Source organism: Glycine soja, chromosome 4, assembly GCF_004193775.1.
Source record: "Glycine soja cultivar W05 chromosome 4, ASM419377v2, whole genome shotgun sequence".
NCBI lineage: Eukaryota > Viridiplantae > Streptophyta > Magnoliopsida > Fabales > Fabaceae > Glycine > Glycine soja.
This window is the reverse complement of record NC_041005.1, coordinates 47,409,563-47,431,972: the sequence shown is the minus strand read 5'-3', so window position 1 is coordinate 47,431,972 and position 22,410 is coordinate 47,409,563. Positions and strand designations below refer to the sequence as shown.

At 33.7% G+C, this 22,410-nt stretch overlaps 4 protein-coding genes and 1 pseudogene across 4 annotated transcripts; 1 reads left to right on the top strand and 4 right to left on the bottom strand.

Annotated features, from left to right (window-relative positions):
• LOC114410029 lies at nucleotides 1-1,935 on the bottom strand. Its single transcript, XM_028373769.1, has 3 exons — nucleotides 999-1,935; nucleotides 457-818; nucleotides 1-427 (listed from the first exon to the last, which is right to left on the bottom strand). The coding sequence occupies exons 1-3, from the start codon at nucleotides 1,904-1,906 to the stop codon at nucleotides 381-383; spliced, it is 1,317 nt and encodes a 438-aa protein (XP_028229570.1). The 5' UTR covers nucleotides 1,907-1,935; the 3' UTR covers nucleotides 1-380.
• Nucleotides 1,801-3,342, bottom strand: LOC114410030. The gene is made up of 2 exons (XM_028373770.1): nucleotides 2,756-3,342; nucleotides 1,801-1,935 (listed from the first exon to the last, which is right to left on the bottom strand). The coding sequence occupies exons 1-2, from the start codon at nucleotides 3,093-3,095 to the stop codon at nucleotides 1,931-1,933; spliced, it is 345 nt and encodes a 114-aa protein (XP_028229571.1). The 5' UTR covers nucleotides 3,096-3,342; the 3' UTR covers nucleotides 1,801-1,930.
• Nucleotides 3,343-6,914: 3,572 nt separating this feature from the next.
• Nucleotides 6,915-12,778, bottom strand: LOC114410028 (ferrochelatase-2, chloroplastic-like). Its single transcript, XM_028373768.1, has 10 exons — nucleotides 12,362-12,778; nucleotides 11,195-11,522; nucleotides 10,926-11,069; nucleotides 10,281-10,382; nucleotides 9,397-9,500; nucleotides 9,189-9,315; nucleotides 8,760-8,912; nucleotides 8,331-8,431; nucleotides 8,025-8,226; nucleotides 6,915-7,594 (listed from the first exon to the last, which is right to left on the bottom strand). Exons 1-10 carry the CDS (start codon nucleotides 12,472-12,474, stop codon nucleotides 7,370-7,372), a joined length of 1,599 nt encoding a protein of 532 aa, XP_028229569.1. The 5' UTR covers nucleotides 12,475-12,778; the 3' UTR covers nucleotides 6,915-7,369.
• A 3,118-nt stretch (nucleotides 12,779-15,896) lies between these two features.
• Nucleotides 15,897-18,685, top strand: LOC114410895 (annotated as a pseudogene).
• A 132-nt stretch (nucleotides 18,686-18,817) lies between these two features.
• LOC114410027 (serine/threonine-protein kinase SRK2A-like) lies at nucleotides 18,818-22,410 on the bottom strand. Its single transcript, XM_028373766.1, has 9 exons — nucleotides 21,934-22,410; nucleotides 21,513-21,587; nucleotides 21,288-21,389; nucleotides 21,140-21,193; nucleotides 20,959-21,051; nucleotides 20,788-20,880; nucleotides 20,367-20,471; nucleotides 20,181-20,279; nucleotides 18,818-19,373 (listed from the first exon to the last, which is right to left on the bottom strand). Exons 1-9 carry the CDS (start codon nucleotides 22,051-22,053, stop codon nucleotides 19,065-19,067), a joined length of 1,050 nt encoding a protein of 349 aa, XP_028229567.1. The 5' UTR covers nucleotides 22,054-22,410; the 3' UTR covers nucleotides 18,818-19,064.

Genomic DNA, 22,410 nt, shown 5'->3' with positions numbered 1-22,410 from the left:
AGAAAATCAAAACACCAACTTATTGTTTTAGATAATGCAGTCAATGTGCCCTTTTGGAAAGAAAAAAAAAAGAATATGTTAAAATATAAAAGAGAAACTAGAAATATCAGGCTACAGCTAAAAGACTTAACAATAGTTGCAAATAATAACTAAACCAAAATATAATAGTAATTCTGAACATCTAATTGATATAAAGAACCATGGCCAGTTAAAACTGCAATTCCTTGTCAACCAGAGAATTGCCTGAGACTATAGGATCATAATCAGGACACTTTGATGCAAGCAGTTCCATGGCTTTCTGACTTAATTCTGACTCCAGATTACTCTGGTTGGAATTGTGGACAGAAACGGGACCGAATTCCTCCCATGGAGATTCCGTGCTACCATCTTTGGTGGGAACTATAAATATAATTGGACTCTACTTTAACTCATAAATATAATTGGACTCTACTTTAACTCCCGACATCATCTGTAGTAAGGTTGTCAACTTTCGGTAACCAAGCTCCTCTAAATCAAGATGATAGCCATACCTAACAACAAAAAATCTTGGAAAAGAACTGATTCTAAAACCATCTGGGTGTTCCCTCAATATCTCCCTTACAAGTTTCTCACAATCTTTTAACATATCATATCTAGACCCATATAACCTCACTATATATTTCACTGAGTCAAACTGAAAAGGAAATGTTTGGGTGGGGGTTTCCTCCAACCACTTTTTTTCTGATATTAATAACTCCAACAATTGAAGGATATCTTTTTTAGACAGAGATCTAAAAACTGGGGGTCCATTCTTCCATAATTTACGTGCCATATCCTCCCTGAAACCAACAAAATGTAGCATGTTATTAAGTAACTCTTTAAACAAGTAGCTACATAATGATCATAATAAAAATATCAAAATGGTCAGATTAATTTGTGATATTATTAATTTGTTGCATTGTTTTCTTTCCTTTTGTAGTTGAGGCTCAGATTAGAATGAAACTAGGATGCACACTAACCTGTTTTTTGACTCGTAAACAATAACTGATCCTCTGCGGGTGAAAATAAAAGATTCCATGTCATCCCAAATGGAACTGCTAGAAAACAACTCAGGCTTTCCAGAACAAATAGCATTCTGGTCCAGTTCTGATGACTTATCTTCAAAATCACTAACAGTCTGGACTGTCTGGTCTACCAGTTCAGATGAGTTAGAATCCTCAAAATGATTAACCACCTTGTTCTGATGAGCAGTTGAATCACCAGATTTTGCATTGCCTTTCCAAAATTGCCACTGGCTTCTGATCCAGCCAAAGAATGTTGGACCTTTCCTATATGTTTCATCACTTCCACCAGTTTTTTTATCAACCAGACAGTCATCAACTTGAAAAGCATATGGGCTGTGACAAACATCATCAACCTCCTTTCTAGTTGGATTCACACATTTGTCCCTTGCTCTAAAATTTCCAGATTCATAGTTTGCAGTACCAATGTCATCCACTGTTGTCTGATCATTTCCAGCAGAGCGATTCATTGAAGTTGTGTATCTTTCCTGACTTTTACGACTCGCATCCTCAGACCCAACAATGTCATCATCAGATGAGCCTTTAGAACTCATTTTTAAGGAATCTGGTTTAGTTTTGGCTGGGAATGGGTTTTCAAGGGGCACCCTAAAGTTTCCATACCAAGAACCATATGGATCATCCGGAGGATGGTTGAAATGTTTTCCAATAAGATTTTCTCCCTTAAGCAATTTATACCATTGCCACGTTATAGTTGCTTCCGTGGAGAGAACAGGAGCATTCGTTGAGACAGCGAGCAAGATATTGTAATTATTCAAGCTTATCCGGTGTAATAAGCCAGCAAAACCTATATCACTCAATATCAGGAAGAGGTGTGCAGGTGGAGGATTTTTGTATGCCCAAAACATGATATCAACGTTGACAGAACTCTTTCAACCTATAGCAAATTACCTAAAACATTATGATTCGAAAAGCTAAAAAGTAGATGAATGAACCATAAGAAAGCCATAAAGCTATATGGAGCATAAATACTAGTTCATGAAACTGTCAAACATTTACGGCTGCACATCCATTTCAAGATTATGAATTAATGATTTTTTATTAGACTAATTAGAATCAAGCCATGCAACAAAAAACAAAGACACTGCACTTAAAACTGCAACCAGCAGAACTTATGTAGAAGACATTTGGTCTTACTCCTAGCCAAACACATTTACAAAACTACTTTTATTCATTACCTTTTAAATCAACACTTATCCTTAATCTTTTATGTGAACTAAACCCTAAAACGAAAAAATATTCCCTTGCCTTTTTTCATATTAAAAACTGTTTTCTAAAACAATTACACCTTACTCAACAATCAATTCAAATCTATCAGGTTTTGAAAATTGTTTCCAAAACAAATACTATATAAAAAAAAGAGAGAGAAATAACCGGGAGATGTTTTTCACACTCTATTGTGTGCGCCTTATACGTCCTCAACCAGCTGACTGAACAACATTGAGTAGTTACATTTTAAAAACTAAAACCAGATTTTAAAAATAGAAACCAAACACACATAAGTGTCTCACTGGTATGCTTCCTGTGGTTATTCATAAAAAAATAAAAAAAATCACACTTTACTCCGTAAGCTTCGACTCCACCAAATCTTAGTTAGCCAACAGAAGAAAAAAAAAGTGTGAGAAGCTAGCAATTAGAATAACGGAACGGTCAAAAGCTTTACAATGGTGAAAAAAGGAGAAAGGGAAGAAAAGAACCTTGAGGAAAGTGGGTGATTTGAATGCCGCTTGAAGCCAGTGTGTCCAGGTGGTGCTCGGGGAGGGAGCTAAGATTCCCGAAAGCGTTGATGGCAATTGGACCTTTGATCCCGTTGGCCCTCACGGCCTGCCTGATTGCCGGCGCAACCTTCAAAGGGTCCACGTCATCAGGCACCGGGCAGCTCCTCAAATCCCACCACACCGAAACCCTAACGTATCGGGAGTCACGAGGAGGAGAAGAAGATGACGATGACAGCTCGCACGCTTGAAGCCGAACCAGAAGCGTGCGAGCTGGAGAACATGACAAACGCAAGAGGTGATTCCTGAGAAGGGCCCTCATCGAATGAGAAATGAAAGTGCTGAAGCTGCGGTTACTCTATGGCTGTGTTTCTGCCGACATCGCGGCTAGGTTTTAAGATTCCGCAGGAGAAGTCTTAGATCACCAAGTTAACCAACCCTAGAAACAAGACATTGCTGTCAAAGAGGAATAACAGGAAACAATAATAGTCTCTCTCTCTGAATATTTATGTTGCTCCTCAAATATTTAATAATGGATCATGCGGCGGGTTTGTCATTGTAACTAAGCGCCAGGTAGACCACTTGGCTGGACCTGAAATGAAAGATATTGAGCCTACTATTTTATTTTCTACTAAATTAAAGAAAAATATTTAAAGATGGACCCTCAGTCAAATGTAGTATATCATTTTATTTATTCTTAATTAATTGACCGTAAACAAATTATTCCTAAAATAATTGTGTAATAACAAACTATAATTTATAATGTCAAAAATTTATTAACCATTCCAATCTATTCTGAGAATAAAAAAGTCAAAAAATTTATAACAATTTATATATACTTGTTCAACCAACTAAATTAAATCCCGTTAAAAAAATTGATTTAGTTAGAAATCTAAACATTTTGCTACAACAATAAATTCTATGTTTTTTGAAATAAGAAATTGCGAAGAGACAATTTTATTGCTATAAGGTGTACTCACGACACTTTGTTCTCTATGCAAATTAAAATAGACTGTTGAACAAAGAACAGATAATATGAAAGCAGCAAAAGTAAACAGGCCAGAAAGATAAGATTTTTTATTTATTAAAAATATCATTAATATATTTTATCATAATTTTTAATATAATTCTCACCTAATAATATTATTTATATATTGAACAATAAGACCATGAACAGAAAAGTTAAACGAAGTTGATATAGAACGTTACTGGAAAGTTGAATTTGTTTACAGAAGGACACATATTGTCTTTTGATGAGCCGATGATAACATGATAAAGTTATTAATGTTTTTTTCTTGGTCTCTGCAATCATGACAGACAATCATAACTTTGACTTTTCCTCCTTTTAAATTTAAAGATTGTTTCTTCATTATAAAATTAAGCAATTTAAAATCAAAATGTCTCGAGCACAACACAGGCATTTATTAGTAGTATTATATGGTTAATTTATTCCTTAAATTGGTTATGCATTGGTCTTCTGTAGAGATGAAAGGATAATTTCTCCAGCAATTGAATTGAATGAGCAACTTCAGAAAGTTCTTGCAAGACATGATGACCTTCTTGCTGGCAGAGCTACAATGACCACCACTCGATTTGACCATGAAGAAGCTGAGGAGGAAGAGGAGCCTGCACAGTTGGTCCGAAGGTGCCTTCCCTGTAATGCCTTGCAGATTACGGAAGGGAAAGGCATTTATTAGTATTATTTAAGCATGAGGAATTGGTGATTTCTCATTTAGTCTTGGTGAGTATTGAGATGGGAGGAGGAAAGGGAAGCCGCATCAGCTTCAGTTTATATATTACTTGTAATTATGCTCTCTCTCTCTCAGAGGATGTGACCCGAGGTTTTCTAAGTTTCATGTGTAAGTGTTATTGGTCTTTCTTTCCCTAATTTCTTGAAACTACTGTTTTTCTTCTTAGCAAACCATTTTAAAACCTTCAACAACACCACTTTTACTTGTTTGTCCATGCTATTTCTTATTTGGTTAAATTACAATTTTGGTTCTCTTTTAATTCTTGACTTGTGATTTTAGTTATTTTATTTTAAAAAATTTGTAGTTTTGATTGAACTTTTAATTTCACATGCACTTATTTCTTTTACTTTATATGTTTTAATTAATTAAATTATTTCTTTATACTACCTTAGGTCTAAGGTTTAATTAAATAAAAAAATAAAACATATGTAAAACTGAATATTGGTATAAAATTGTAAATTTTTAAAATAGGAAAATCGAAATTGCAAAAAATAAAATAAAATAGATAAATCAAAATTGTGGATCAAGAAACTAAAGAAAGATTAAAATTAAGCCTTTTTATTCAATAAATCGAAATCATGCTAGATTCAGAACTAGCTACAATTTCTTACATAGTAGATTTGTCTTTTTTTTTAGGTTACATTGTAGATTTGTCTTTTGCTTTAAAGTGTTATCATATCCTTAAATTCACACATATAATTGAGCAGCTCAGAAAGGGTGTTGCTAGATGCACCCATCAACCATAGCAAAAAGACAAAAATACCCCGTGAGCATTTAAAACGATTACCGTGCACCCAACTGACGTTGTTTGATCTGCGTTTGTTGTAATGTGATCCGCAAATGTTATAATTGATCCGCAGTTGATCTGCAAGTTTGTTATGGAGGAAGTTGATTCACAAGTATGTCACAAATCAACTTGATCCGCAAGTTGCTCGCGGATCAAGTTGATCCGCAAGGTACACACGGATGAACTTGATCCGTAAGACACTCGCGGATCAAGTTGATCCGCAGTTGATTTTTAAGAAGTCTTTCACTGATCAAGTTGATTTGTAAGCTTCAGACGGTTGTAACTTTTGATAGAAATGTCCGTTTGAGGCCCATAATATGTCAAAACACTCGAAATTGAATGAGGAATCCCCTGGCAAATCCCCGATCAACTCATTTTTCCAAAAAATGCCTCTAAGTGGCTCAAAAATAGGATTTAAGATTAAAAAATAGGATTTGGTCAACTTGATCCGCAAGCTTCTTTAAAATGCTTGGTGGTGGTGTTGTTATGCTGCTCTGCTTCTTCCTCGCACATTCTCCTTGACTGGCGTTTGGCAATGTGGTGGTGGTGCTTTACGGATCAACTTGATCCGCATGTAGATTTTAAAGCTGCGGATCAAGTTGATCCATGGTGGTGGTGCTTTACATTTCAATAAAGTTAAACTTTTTTAAAAAATTCAATCTCATGCGGATCAAGTTGATCCGTGTAATGTTTGCGGATCAAGTTGATCCGTGGAAAACTCACATATCAACTTGATCCACTTTTGGTCCGCCCGTGTTACACGGATTAACTTGATCCGTAGGAGTTTTTCGCGGATCAAGTTGATCCGCACAACAAAACATTGCAAGGGCATTTCTGACATTTTTAAGTGATGTCGGGTGCACCAGCAATAACGTTGGGTGCATCTAACAACACCCCTGAGAAAATTGTAACACTGAAGTGAAACATTTAATAAAAATGAAGAACGGTCATGTAATTTTAAGGATTAAAATAATAGTAAAAAACTGAGTATTACAATAAAAAATTTAATATAGTAATTTTTTATAGTATCAATGAAATAATAAACAATTTTGAAGTAAATAATTTTTTCCAACTACCCCTTAATCTGATGGCAACGAAAAAAGAATAACGAGAGGAAATGTATGCTGCATTATTATTTTATTTTTCATTTCTCCGGTATTACTTGGTTTCCCTTCATTATAGTCCAAACTCATTCCAATAATAGCAACTTTAGCATCTCTCTTAACTCTATCTTTTTTAATTGGAACTCATGCAAAGACTTGAAACAATTGAAACAATAGTAGCTATACAGAAACTACTGCAACTTTTTCTTAATGTAGAACTCATTTGTAAATTGCAATATTCATTATTGAAGTTTGTGATGTCCACACCTAGAATTCCTAAACTTTCTTCGTCAACAAAATTACAAAGTAGCAGCGATAAACTGTCAAATAAAAGCATATTGCTAGACATGTCTAATCAGTACTTCTGTGAATGAAAGGCACATGTGCAACAAATGGAACAACAATTTCAGCACCTTTTACAAAATGTCTTTAGTAGATTTTGGCCAACAAAATAGTAAAGTTGCCAGTGTTCTCCTATGAGTGCACACTTCACATAGAACTTGTTATTGCCTCAACTGCTCTTCAGCTAGAACAGTCAAGTAGTTTTCCAACTCACGTAAACCAATCAACAAAGCTTTAAGTTTAGATACATATAAAAACATTGTGTGTGGTATACAAATTTTCTCTCCCTTCTCCATCCATAAATACTGTGCCTAAACTACATTTGAGAACTCCTCTTGAGTGCATGCCTTGGATTTGAGTAGCATAATATGCTTAAAATTATTTTACAAGCAAAACTGAATGGATTTTATATTGAACCACTGTCAAGTCTTTTACACTGATCTAATCATGCATTAACACATATTGTAAAATGAGATTGACTATGATAACAACTACTTGAAAACTGTGTTAAGAACATGATTTAATTGTAGTATAAAAAAGCCATATTCTGACAAATGATCAAAATTGAACTCAACTAAATTCCTGGCTTAGAGGGCATGTGGTGATGATTCATTCATCTAAGCAAGGGCCATATTCCCATCTGGTGCAGCAAACCCTTGTCTGCAGTGAATTCAAAAGACAAAAGAAGAAGCACAGCAAGCATAGCTACTCTTCCATTCCAAGTTTCAGCACTTTTTGTCCAACCCCATTCCCACACTATAACTGGTGGTGGCAACTCCCTGCGTTGTGAATCATATGCTGCCAATAACTCTTCTACACTGCCCAGTGGAACGAGGGACTGACAAAGGGTGCAAACTTTCAATTAGATCACATGATGCATGTATATAACTACAAAACAGATCATCAATAAATCTATGGAAATTTCTGTGTGTGTTTCAATCACAACTCAAAAGAACACTGAATGAAATATTTCCTCCTTGAATATAATGATTAAATAAAAAATTTATTAGATAAGGTTGGCTACATGGATCATAGAAAAAGAAAGCTGTTAGGCTCGGTTAAAAACAAAATTTTCATGAGATACTATTCACCATGAGATCCCTTTTAATAATATCCTCCAATGTTCTTTTTGATCTTCCTTTACCTCTTTACAGAACTAAAAAACTATGTGACCTACTCTCCAGTGATGCCTATACCTTTTCAAAAACCATGCTTATTTCCATCTAGAATATGAAAATATAAATTTATACAGGAGTTCAAAAGAGTACTTGTTGAGCTTCAAGGTCTGAAGCTGTCATGGCACCAACATATGGGAGACTCTCAATAACGGCATCTGCCAAATCAGAAATGAAGGTAGGTTCGCATCCTAGAGCAGGAACACGGCCCCACTTTTCTATACCAGATTCTAGAGCCAACTCTTTGTATTCAACATCAATTTCTTCTAGAGTTTCAATATGCTCACTGACGAAGCTGTGAATTAAGCACAAGTTAGCAATGTGCATGTGGAAAGAGATAAAGGGAGGAGGCAGAGATGATAGAGACAGATAGGAGTAAACTAAAACTAGCATATTTACCTAATTGGAACAGCGAGCAGACTTTTCACTCCCTTTTTTCCAAGTTCAACTATTGTCTCGTCTGTATAGGGTCTTAACCATTCCACTGGTCCAACTCTACTCTGTAACAAGAATTATAATCAATTGTCAGAAATCCAGGAAAAGACATGTCTAGAAGTAGTGTCCAGCTTTGGGGTATCATATGATGGTAGGTTTGAAGACAGAAGAACTCATTGTGAAAATTTTCTCCCAAAGAGCTTTCTTTATGAGAGGGTTGGTGAACTTCTTAGAATATTATTGCCTAGTGGAACTCAGTCAGTCAGAGAATTTCCAAGTAGGATTTCAGTGAGGACTATATAGTAGCATTTTAATGCAAAATCTAAAAAGAGAAAGTTGTAGATATCAGAATTCCTGGAGAATCGATTGCAGAAAGAGACAAAAAGTAGATACCTGATAAGCAAGGGTGCAAGCATTAGTTATCTTTCGTGTCTCAAGTTCTTCCATGATCAAATCCACACATTCTTCCATCTCAGCCTTGTATGGATCACCAGCCTCTTCCACATAAGCAAGAGGCACCCCATGTGCACTAAAGAATATCATGACCTGCAATGAGCATGAATTAATTGGACTCATGCAAACACTAAGAAACAAGAGGAACTCTGTTGGACTGAAGAAATAAACACTGAATTCTGAATAAATTATTTAAATAATCTTGTTTTTAACCAAGTATAGTAAGCAAGTTGGCTACTCTTATCAATCTGTTACCTTGCTGTCAAATTTTCAATTATGAAAATGACAATGATAATAGAAAAATATCAAGGAACCATGCCTTTTCTTTTCTAATTCATTAAAATTTAAAGCATTAATCAAATGTTGAACCTCCTCGGGGCAGTCAAAACTCTTCAGCTCTTTTTCAATTAAATTTGCCATGGCCTTTATGTATCCTTCACGTTTATACCATGAGGGTATTACTGTGTGCTGCATGTTGACTAGATACTCATCCTCTCTGAAGAACCAATAACAATATGTTAGATAGTTTAATATTTGAAGTATAATAAATGAGATAGCAATATTTTATAGTACTCACCGGAATATACTCTCCAGTAGACGTAGGCTTGAGCCACTCGTTGATATTGAAAATTGTGGATAGAGTGGAAGAATAACAAGCTTTGTAATTCCATCCCTTTTAATCTACACAATATAATTTTAAAGGATAAATTAATTAGATTGGCAAGAAATCACAAAAAGATAAATGATAAATATGATTGTAAAAGTTATACTTTCAAGCTCTTATTTTCAGCATTCCTGATTTTTGTTATCATTTTGATAAATTTCTTCTTTCCTTGAGATTTTCTTAAAACATGATTTGTTTTCATACAAGCATTACTACTTTAAACCAAATAGTAGTTAATTTCTCATATGACATTGATATATCATTTCATTAAGGTATGAATCCGTTCAAAGGTAGAAGACACAAAAGGATAACCTGCTATACTGCATATCTTTGAATTTTTATAACACAGCAATCTTCAACAGTCCCAAGAAGCACAAATTTTATACCTTTAAAATGGCAATAGTTTCTAAGAAAATGAGCTCAAAGTTTTTTCACACAAGCGCACGAATGTGTGCTTACTAAAGTGCAGTATAATTATATAAAGTGACCAAAAATGTTTCAAACTAACTACTAACAATCTTAATAAGAAGTTTAGAACTCAGATATAATTGGTGTTGGCCAAGAAAGATCTTCATAAGGATAGAAGGCATTGACTGCATGGAAGCTGCCCAATAATGCATATCAATGACAACTGCTTCAAGCAATCCTTATTTTGAAATTTTACATACTTTCTTTTAAAATATGAAGCATGCAGCTACATTTTTTTTTAACTCAGATCGTAGGATAATAACAGGGAAGAGAATCCACCAATTGCATAATCTTAATCAACTTCTGTTGAAGTCAACATCATGAACTACCTGCTCAATAGCTTCTTCAGTGAAAGGATGCCAGTAACGCATGCCAACATACACTTTAGCAGGGACATTCTTTTCCCAAAGAGATTTTTTCAACTCCTCGGCCTGTGAAAGAGTTCATTAGATGAGCTAGGACTAACAGGATAATAATAGAGTCAAACAAAAGTATTTAACGGAATAACATAAGTTGATTGTAAAATCTCAATGGATTAGTGAAATTTTCAAAGTTTGATTGAAATGGTTGAAAAATATTAAGGATTTGGTGACAATATAACATTGTCCAAGACAGTAACTTAAGTTCCCAACAGAAAAAATATTTCTGCTGTAATAGTAACCACATAAAAATAGTTATAACCACTATTGCTAGATGAACTTGAAATACACATGATGCTCATATCAAGAAATCTCTTTGCAATTTTTTGCTCTGCTCTTGTGCTATTCTTTCACTTTACAAAATCTAAAGTTGAGAAAATTGGCAAGAGACAAATTTCATGTCAGGTACAAATACACAGCTCAGAACTCCCTCTCAAATATAATTAGTTAAATTTCTGGAAATTGAAATTTGAAGTATCTGATGCCTATTTACAAATATGAAAGTAAAATATATCTCATAATGGAAAAGAAAAAAGTTAACAGGAAGTGTCATGCCTGTTCATCAGTCATGCGTCTGAGAGGAGAGCCACCACCAATTGAAGCATAGCCTTCTTTGCTCTTTGGGGCTCTTGCGACAGATACAAATTGAGCCAATGGCTTTTGAAGAAAACTAAATATCCTTGGCAAACGTATTATATCCTGTGTGATAGTTCACAACACCAAACAATAAGGAATTGGTAGCTGTAGGTTAATCTCAACCTAAAGGAATTGAAGGGTAAAAAATGACAGCTCAAATGCTAAGTCTGTAAAACCTAGTGTATTACCGGGTCGGCAAAAAGGTTAAACAAAAAAGGCTGCACATCTTCTAGAGTCTCTGGACCTCCAAGGTTTAACAGTAACACGCCAATCTTATCACCACCAATAAGAGTTGTATCAGAAACATCTTGAGCTGTTGAAGTTGCTAAAGATCCTACAGTGAACAACTGTTTGTTGTGTGTTTTGTAAGAAACTAAGGATTGTGCTTCAGACCACCATGTAGAGCAACTGACTGATGTGTAATTTTTCAAGGGATTAGTGTTAAAAGAAGCCTCCACATGAGCTCTGAAGCACCAGTACTTCTTTTGAGAGGTACAAATTGCCTGTGGTAACAACCTATGAAAATAAAAGATTATACGCTTTGGGAAATTCTATTAATCTTGACATTTAGTAATAAAAAATTTGACCCAAATAAGGCACAGTTCTGTACGAGGTTTCGAAGAATCAATTTTTTTTTATCACATTCAAGTTTAGAAGACAAAGAAAAGTTGCACTTTGATGCACAACTCAAAGCTGCAGAGAAATTATACACATAAAATTGCTTGGATGAAAGTCTAGCAGTTCCATGCATCGGGAAAGAAACAAAAATGCAGCAGAAATTTAAATCATGCTCACGACCCCTCAAAATGCAAAATTTGCGGTCATGACTCATGAACATACATGCGAACTTGAAAGGGAACAAAGAGTACTTGATTCTAAGGATATTTCCTTAGGTAAACCAATCATTAAGTTATAGATAAACTCCATTCCAAAATTCATTTCAAGTTGCAAAAATTACCAACCAAGAAATGGAACATCACTTCTCGACCTGTATCTCCAACCAAAAAATGCCATTTTCATAATTAGTACAAAGACTCCCTTTTATATTTGCCAGTGCCAATAACGTACGAAATGACATTTTTTTATAATATGTAGAAACATTGCCGAAAATCCTTCTTATAAATGCCAGTGCCAAGAACTTCAATTATAGAACAGGACATCCTTTACAGTGTTTCTGATTAATTAACTCGATTTTAAGCCATTTTAAGAAACAACTCTATGAATGAAATGGAAATATTGTTGGATTCCAAATAAAAACTTTACTTTTCAAAAAAAGGGTCGATGAGAAATGCAAATTCAGAACAAAAGATAACAAGGCACAAAATTATCAGAATCATGGTAAATAGAACACTTACATAGGACACTTGATGTTACGAGAAGGATGAGAGAGGCATGAAGGAGGACGAAGCATGTAGGAGGAAGAAGAAGAAGATGGTGATGATGAAGGGGCATGAATTGGAGTGTTCATAGCTTAAAGATAGTGATAAATCAGCACTGCCACCAATGTATGCTAGAAGCCTTAGCAACAAAAAAGAGGCTTGATGGGAAAATCTAAAGCTATGAGCAAGGATTACCCAGAAACCAATTTAGAGAAAAGATGATAACTTTACTTAACTCCAATTAATTTGGAGGAGAAGGAGATAGAACTGGCACGAGGGTAGTTGGGTGAGTATGAGATTCGAAATAAGGAGCTACTAATAGTCTAATACTTTTTTTTTCTTTCCCCACTGGTTCTGAGTTAGAGAGAGAAAATGTTAGGAATAATCAATGTTGGGTGTAGTATTCGTATTGTATCGTATTCGTATATTATTATGGCTTCTGAAGGCAAGGAGGGACCCTTGAAGTTAAGGCTGATGCTGAAACTTTAGAGGTAGGGGCAGGTGAGACTGAATTGAATTCCGACCACTTCTTTTTCGTTTATCTAACTCCTCACTTTAGTTTTAAAAAACTTAATTAAAAAATAAGATAAATTACTTATTTATTTTTTAGTTTTAATTTTTTTTAGTTGTTATAGTTTAAAAGTCATTTTATCAGTTTTCTTATCTTAATTTTCTTTTAATTTTTATAGTTTAAAAGTGATTTTTTTAGTCTATATAATTTATGTTTTAATTATCTTTTAGTTTTTATTATAAAAAATATATATAAATAATTAACAACAAATTAGTTATAATTATCAATTATTTTATTATTATAAATTATCTTATGATAAATTAATTATAAATTATTTGTTAATATTTTTGTAGTTAATTATAATTGATAATATTACTCATAGATAACAAAGACTAAAAGAAAATTAGAATACAAAACATAAAAACTAAAGAGATCATTTTTAAATTAAGAGACTACGAGGAAATTAAAATTTAATTTATAAGAACTAAAAAATTATTTTTAAATTACAGACTAAAAAAATTAAAATATAAATCATAGGATTAAAAAAATTACTTTAAAAGACTAAAAGATACAACTAATAAAATTATAAGAATCAAATAATTAAACCTTAAAAATATATATTTTCTATAAAATATTAAAATTACAATAAAGGGAAATTCTAAGTTACTTTACTCATATACACCATATGAATGTCAACCGCAAAACGCCATACTGATTGCGGCAGAGAATCAGATTGAGAATGATATGTTGAAATAAAATAACTTGGCTGGGGGAGATTCCAAAAATACTTATTATTTTTACATAATGTATTCATGAACATAGAATAATTTTTTGGCAAAAAAATAATAACAAATGATATCATAGAAGGATGGAGATTGGTATATATAATTTAGGGAAAAAGGCTCATGCTTTTAGTAGAAGGGTTTTGTGAAAGGCCAACATGGGGATCCTTTATCAAAAGTTGTTTTTTGATAAATTAAATAAGAATGCATGCTATATCCACTATTTTAAGGATATGGATTAAGAGATTTAAAAAATCGTAAAAAATATATAATATTTTAGTATATTTTTACTGTAATTTTTAATTAAAAAAATAGTTATTTTTTCTTAACACCCTAAGGTATATATCTTTTAGTTGTCTCTTTATCCTTCTAGATATATTATGTAGAATGTATAAGAGTATTTATAATGTATGATTGATTAAATGAGTAATTTATTTTAAATTTGTAAGTCTTATAATATTATATAGATTTAAAAAATTTACATAGAAAATTACTTGAATGCTAAAGTTGCTAGAATGAATGTTTAGCTTCAATTATATTAAATTTTGCAATTGAAAAAATGATTCTTTGATTGGTAAGAATGAATTGAGTAATACAGTGTCAAGTTATCTATTTCAATATAAAAATTTGTTAAGCAAAGATGCTTAATTTTAAGCAATTCATGAAACACTGGCTTTAAAAATGTTGTAATCATTTTATTAGAAAATAATTTAAATTTTTAATTTCAAATCTTTACATTGTTTAGGTTTAAAAAAAGAGAGGATATTGTCTTATTCCTACAATGTTGTTTAAAATTAAAGATATATTATATAAATTAGAGATTTTTTGCCTCCTTTAAGATTATAATGTTAGGTCTATATGCACATGTTCTTACCAAGAGAAAAATTACCTAGCCATCACCCTAGGTAAGGGAGGAGGATCATGTTGATGGAAGATTTACAAGTTTGTCCGACTTATTCTAAAGATTTGTTGCAAGGAAATCGTAGATGTAGAGATAAAGGTTCGAACTACATTAAATAAATTTGTAATCTTTTTCTATTTTGTTTATGATGTTGTTTTTTGTTATTGATTGTGTGATTTTTGAGTAGCAAAAATATCAATCTATTTTTTTCCCAGACACATCTATTTATCATCTTCTCTGTATATACAACAAAGTTAACTTGTCTCTTAATTTATTCCCATGAATGTTTCCCTTTCACAATATTAAGTCGATAACTAGTGTACAATATAAAAATCATTTTAAGGATTGTATTATTGAAATATATTAGTGATAATGGATATATGAAAAAAAAGAATTTTAAAAAATGCAAGATTTCTAAGTGCATATGAAACACTGTTTTAAGTTTGATTGGCCTTGCCAATCTTTTGTAGAAATTAGAATTTTATTTTTTGAGTACACAATCAAGCTCATTGTTATGGTAGTTTAAAGAATAATAATTTACTCTATACATAAAGGAAAAAAGAATTTGTCAAAAAAGAGAAGGAAGAAAGTTATTTCAATATAATAATAAAAATTAAATGAAAAAAATAGTCGATTTCAATATTTATGTACGTTTATTTGTATCATATCTTTTTTTCTTATAAATTGATTATATTTATAAAATATCTTATGTCTTTTTTTTGTTTTTAATGAAAAGATACACCTTTTCAAATAGAAAAAACCCATCAAAGATACATATATGATGAAAAAAATAAAAAACACTTTTTACCGAAGGATACAACCTTTCGTATTTGTACATTCTCATAAAAAAAAAAGAATACTAAAAACGTATATCTTTTAATGATCATAGACATATACTTTCGTATAAAAAAGAATACTAAAAACTTTCCGTTTTGAAAATCTCCCACATTATCCCGCTAAACATAATTGCACATATATATTGGCTACCAACTTATCTGAAGATGTCAAGCATGCATGACATAGTCACTATTAAAAGTCACAAATATATTTGCTTTTCCCTCCATATTACGTTACTCTTGGTACGTAAGAATAGTTGGCATCTTGAGTAAAGAATCGCTGTTCTCTAAGCACCAAGAAATGCACCCCACCCCAGATATCATCATTCTTTCTCCACCTCCAACTTCTTCACATTGAATTGAGAGCTTTGTTCACGTAGTTGGCGAAAAGATAGATACTGTAAATTAATTAAGATGAGAGCTTCTTCTACCAAAGTATGCTTCTCTTCTTCGTCCACTTGTTGGCCTTCTCACTTTGTGCATGGCTCTTTTCTTCATAACTTCACTAGTTCTTGTTTCTTGTCGGAGTCTTCTCGCTCCAAATTTCTCTTCTTCACCTTGGAGGGGAGAACCAACTTCCTCTTTGGATACAGAAAACAAAAGTGCTTCAATATTACATGATGATCATGAGGGAGAAGCTCCATCTCCAACTGCATTTGACTCGGATCATCATGGTCCTCATCGAGAAATATTCAATAAGGTGTATATCTATCTCATACACAATGCGATCTCAGTCACATACACAAGGTGATCAACGCTTAGAATCTCATTTTGAGGGACCTCACAATTTTAAAAAAATCTAAAAAGAAAATTTATTAACTTTATTTTGTTGAACTTTTTAATATATAAGAATTTTGTGTATTATTTTTTATGGTTGAATTTATAAATTTATGAAATTTTTTTTTGATGAATTATTTATGAAATAAATTTCAGTTATTCAGGGGTCCATTTTTTAGTTTTTACTCTGGACCCTAAAAATATCCGAGAGGGCAATGCTCCTACAATCAACTTGTTATTAGAAATCACCATGTCTTGGTTTCATTTTTAACTTTTCAATTACTTTCAAACATAGTGTACTTTTTCATCCTTTCTTTTTGTGGGGTTTCTTGTCCTTTTCTTGGTACGCGGTCGGTCTTTAGGGTGATGAAAATGACTCCAAGTTTAAGCATAAAGGTACGGATAAAGGGTACCTTACAGATCACAAGTACACCAAGTTAGGAAGAATTGAAGCAAGATTGGCTAAAGCAAGGTATTCCATCAGAGAAGCTAGCAAAATTCGAAATTTGACATCAAACCTCCAAGATCCAGACTATGTTCCTCAAGGTTCAATTTACAGAAACGTCAATGCCTTTCAGAGGTACATACATATTTTTTTGGTCTAGCACAAATTTCTGCATCAAACTAATGCATGATAACCATCTTGTTCCTATAGAGATTTTATTCTTTTAGTGAGTGAATTATTACATGACAACCACCTTGTATTTGAACAATTATACATTCTTGAACATTAAGAAAAACAAAACTAAAAGAAGTGGAAATTATATGGCCACAAAAGTTAATGAGCTGATAATCTCACTAGCTGTACTTTAGTTTCTATTGATTTTAGTAATTTGTTGACAGGAGTTACCTAGAGATGGAAAAGGTTTTCAAGATTTTTGTGTATGAAGAAGGGGAGCCACCGTTGTTCCACAATGGTCTAAGCAAAGACATATATGCCACTGAGGGGAGATTCATACATGAAATGGAAAAGGGGAGGTACTATCGTACTTATGATCCAGATGAAGCTTTTGTGTATTATCTGCCCTTTAGTGGGGTTTATGTTGGTCGAATATGTGTATGATCGTGGCTCCAATTATAATCTAGATCCCCTTGGCCTTGTTGTAAAAGACTACATACAGGTTATAGCCCATAAACATCCCTTCTGGAATCGATCCCTTGGCTATGATCACTTCATGCTCTCTTGCCACGATTGGGTAAGCAATGAGCTCTCTCTTTAGTATAAGGAAATTCAATTCCTTAATTAATCTAAGATATAGCTAAAATGGAGTAAAAACAATAAATATATAAAAAAAACTCACTCATGCTTGTTTGACTTATGCTTTGTGTTTAGGACAAAATGTATATCAAGTTCCTTATATTCATGTTGTTAAGTTGTCAAATTTATATCAGATTCCTTATATTTAAGACAAAATTAATGTACATTTGAATTAGTTCATTTTAAGATATTTGAAGGGAAACAATTGCTTTCATATAAAAGAGCCAAAACACATAAATTTCAATTTTGCGGCCATCAATGTTAAGAATGTGACAGAAATTTTGCTGATGAGACCCTTTTTCTAATAATACTATTTGGGCAATGGACAGGGTCCGCTTGTATCTAGTTACGTGGATCACTTCTACAACAATGCTATAAGGGTTCTATGCAACGCAAATGTATCTGAAGGATTCAAGCCTGCAAAGGATGTCTCATTTCCTGAGATTAAACTTATTAAGGGGGAAGTCACAAATCTAGTAGGAGGGTATCCCCCATCTCAAAGGACCATCCTTGCTTTCTTTGCAGGCCACCAGCATGGCTACATAAGATAGCTACTCCAAAGTACATGGAAAAACAAAGACCAAGATATGCAAATCTATGAGGAACTTCCTGAGGGAATCTCTTACTACACAAAGCTTAGAAGCAGCAAGTTTTGCCTCTGCCCAAGTGGTTATGAAGTAGCTAGTCCCAGAGTAGTGAAAGCAATATTTGCAGAATGTGTGCCAGTTCTGATTTCTGACGGCTATGTTCCACCCTTTAGTGATGTTTTGAATTGGAATTCATTTTCAGTTCAAGTGGATGTGAAGGACATTCCAAATATCAAAAAGATACTCATGGGAATTTCAGAAAGGCAGTACTTGAGGATGTACAAGAGGGTGAAACAAGTGCAAAGACATTTTGTGCCTAATGAGCCCCCAAAGAGGTATGATATGTTCCATATGACTGTCCATTCCATTTGGCTCAGGAGGTTGAATATCCATATTCAAGACCAGTAATATCAATTCCACCATACACTTTGTACCTAGCATGTACAGCATCTAGAGGGGTCTCATATGTACTGCGGTGATTGATGCTGACTAAAACAATTAGCAGAATTTGTAGATCTAGAAAATTGTAGTGTTCATAAATCATAACAGATTCAACATGATCCATTGGTTGATCTGAATTTTTGAGAAAGATGGTAGTAACTTTGCAAGTACTTTTTCTAAATGTGATTCTAATTCTTAATTTTTAAGTGTGGCCATGCTTCATTCTTCAAACGAAAGTGAGAACTTGTAGGCATCATTACATGGCCGAGATCATTGTTCACTGAATTATAACCATTTGCTTCATATAGAAAGCATTTTTAAGTAAAACTATCATGGAGATAAAACAGGAAAAGGTAATTTAGATTTTAGCATGTAATCAGACAACTATGGTTCTCATGTCGATTTAGAACGTAATTAGACAACTACTATTCTCATACATAGCAACCATTTTGATGATACCCGGTACTATATTACAACAACAGAGCCATAATTATAATGCACATAAATAGGTGACTTCGTGTACACAAAAAAGGGTGACTTCTAAAAAGTACAATATTTCAACAAAGTACACAAGAATTTGAGGGCTTTAACTAATTTGAAATTCGCCACTTGCATGAACCTCTTTGACCCTCTTATCATACTCATCTTCATCCTCTTCTTCCTCCACTTCTTCATCCAAATCTTCTTCACCTTCCCAGCCAAAACCTTTGACAGGCCTAGATACTGGAGGTGGATTTCTTGCCTCTCCTACAATTTTCATTATCTCATCCACACTTTGAAGGTGAAAGTTTGGGCTGTCTCTCTGGTAATAGATAGCTTGAGCAGATTCAGTTAGCTCCCTTGGAAGATTCCTCAAAAACCATGGGTGATTCTTAATTTCCTTAATAGTAATTCTCTGTAATAAATAAAATGGTCTAGCAGTTAGCTCTACATAAATAAGTCCAAATGTAGTTAGTTATATTTTCAAGAGCATCTTGTTTGACAGAAAGCACATTTTCTTGTCTTTTGCTTCGAGGATGGGTAAAGGCACAGGAGACTAAAGACACGATATTAGTAGACCATCCAAAGAAGATGTAAAGATGTGAAAACTATATAAGGATTTAGATTAAAAAGGACAGAATCAAATACTAGTAAATTAACTAAAGTTCTGTAATTCTTTATATTCAAATATAATACCAGCAGCCAGGAAGAATTAAGTACATTCTGTACATGGCACCTAAATTTCAGAAGACGAGTACCATAAGTGTCCCAATTCTCAAACCTTATGATGTCCTGACACTAAGTAAATATGGAAAGAAGTACAAGGAAGAGAAAAGAAGACCAAATTCATGTTCTTGCTGATAAGATGCACGGAAAAGTCAAAGTAAGAGAAATGGAAACACTCCAATCATACCTATCCACCAAACAGGAATTGACCAGATGATGAAAATAAAATTTTTGGTCATAAACTTCCTCTTTAGGTATAGGTTTCAATCAACAATAAGTCAATAAGGTTTATTTTACCAAAAAGTTTCTGAATATTTTATTTTCATTAGCAAAAGGTTGACAAGTAAACATAATAGTAGTACTTACAAATATATACTTCTAGATCGTAAAAGTGACATGGCAAACATGACATGGTCTGAATTGCAATTGCAAGGAGGCCTAACTGAATTGCAATAATAGCACAAAAAAGTTTAGTTCTTAAAGCATCACAACATACCCTCAATGGATTTGCAACAAATATACGAGAGAGGAGGTGCCTACAATCTTGAGATATGTGAACATAATCAGGGATTTTGTATTGAACAGCCATTATACGCTGTAGAATAGGAAAGGAAATCAGGATAAGAATGATGTTAAAATAACATGAAACATTATGCAAATATTTGAAAGGGAGGAAACATACCTGAATTGTTTTCCTAAAATTCCTAGGGTCATCCTGGTCCTCAAAGGGATATGCTCCAACCAGCATGACATAAAGAGTCACCGCACATGACCATACATCAGCCAACTAAATATTTAAAACAGAAAAAACATTATATAATCATTAATACATTGGGTCAAAAGTGAGCATGTAAAATACTCAACATACTCTATTCCAGGTAGCATATTTGAGGAACAAAGCAACAAAACTAGGGATGAGTAAGTGTTTGGTCATAAACTTATAACACACGTTCCATCAGTCAAACCCCTCAACACATGCACAAAAAGCTAAGTTTCCAGTGACATGCAGCAGGCTACAAAGGTGAAGTGTTAAGATCAATATATAAATAAATCAGATCCAAGGAACTCTAAAGAAACAATTCAATGTGCAGCTAATATAGTACCTTTCCATCATACTCTCGCCTAGAAAGAACTTCCGGTGCTATGTAAGCTGGTGTTCCAACTGTTGATTTGGGTCGTGAGTGCAGCAAAGATGACTACATTACAAACAAGAAACATTCAAACAACTATAACAGTAATTGAAGTTTTAAGCTCAATGATACTAATCCCAATACCTTGGAATAACCGAAGTCACAAATTTTCAACCGAGGTGCAGGACTTCCATCTAGAAGGGTATTTTCTAGCTTCAAATCTCTGTGGCATATTTGCTGCAAAAGAAAAGCAAAAGCATAAGTTCTCACTTTGTGAATTTCTCTGTAAATGCCAGATTTTCCACAAACTGGAGCATGAGTATACCATGGTATGACAGAAATGAACACCGGAAATCAGCTGCTGAAAGAAATATCTAGCCTGAACATTACAACCAAAGGAAACAAAGTGAGCGAGACATAACACCGAAACAAAAGCAAGGACGAAAATTCTAAGAGTACGTGAAGCTATTAACCTCATCTTCACTGAACCTGCCAGCACTGCATATCCTCTCAAAGAGCTCTCCTCCTGCTGCATACTCCATCACTATTGCTAAATGTGTGGGAGTCAAAACCACCTGCAAAATCAACATCTCATTGAAGAAAAAAAAAACAGAAAATAATTCATTACTGTGCAGTGCTAGTGCTCAACACAAAGTGATCCAACAGGTTAAACAAAAGAAGTTAATTAAATTCCTTGCCTCCTTGTAACGAATTATATTGGGATGCCGAAGGGACCTGTGGTTCATAATCTCCCTTGCCACGTTCTCATCAATCTGAAATTTGAAGTAAAATTGAAGCCTTTCGTTCTCTTTCAAGAAAAAAAAAGACAATAAATCACGAGTAAGTAGTGTATGAACCGACACAAACCGCCATATATGGAAAGTTTGTTCACTCTTACACTAACTATTTTAAAAGTCATATGATTTCTGATGGGTTGAGCGTAAACCGGTACATAGAAATAAAACTCACAAATCATAGGAGAATAATTAACAAACATAAGTCTTTGTTCAGTTCTGCATCAAGTTCTACCATCTCTTTAACTGCTTAATATAATAATAAACACACAAAAGGGTTGGGATAAATCATAAATTGATGAAGTGATTGTATAAAAGAAGAAACCTTGGGGCCACGCTCGATGTATTTCATGGCTACAAGCTCCTTGGTGACCTTGTTCCTCATGAGCCTAGCCACCCCAAAATTGCCAGCTCCCAAATCCTTAACAGCCTCGTACTTATCCATAGCAATGAAATAGAATCAAACAAGCATTCTATGCTGATCTTCACTTTGATTGATCAAAAGGGTATCAGAATGTGGTGGCTTTAAGGAGAGAAGAGTGTCAGTGTTCAGAAAATTGGTGAGGAAGAAGTGAAGAGAGGGTATGGAAATAAATAATAATAAGGGGTATCAAAATCAAAAGAGTGAGTTCGGTGAAAGGAATTGTGTAAGTGGCGCTGCCACTTGGTTTATCGGTTATGTTTGTCAGTTTCGAGTGTTACTTTATCCATTAATAATCGAATCATTCACAGGTATTTGAGCAGTGAGTGTGTGTTGGTTGCTATTGGATCTTTGAGAACTGCGTTTCGGTTGGGGTAATAA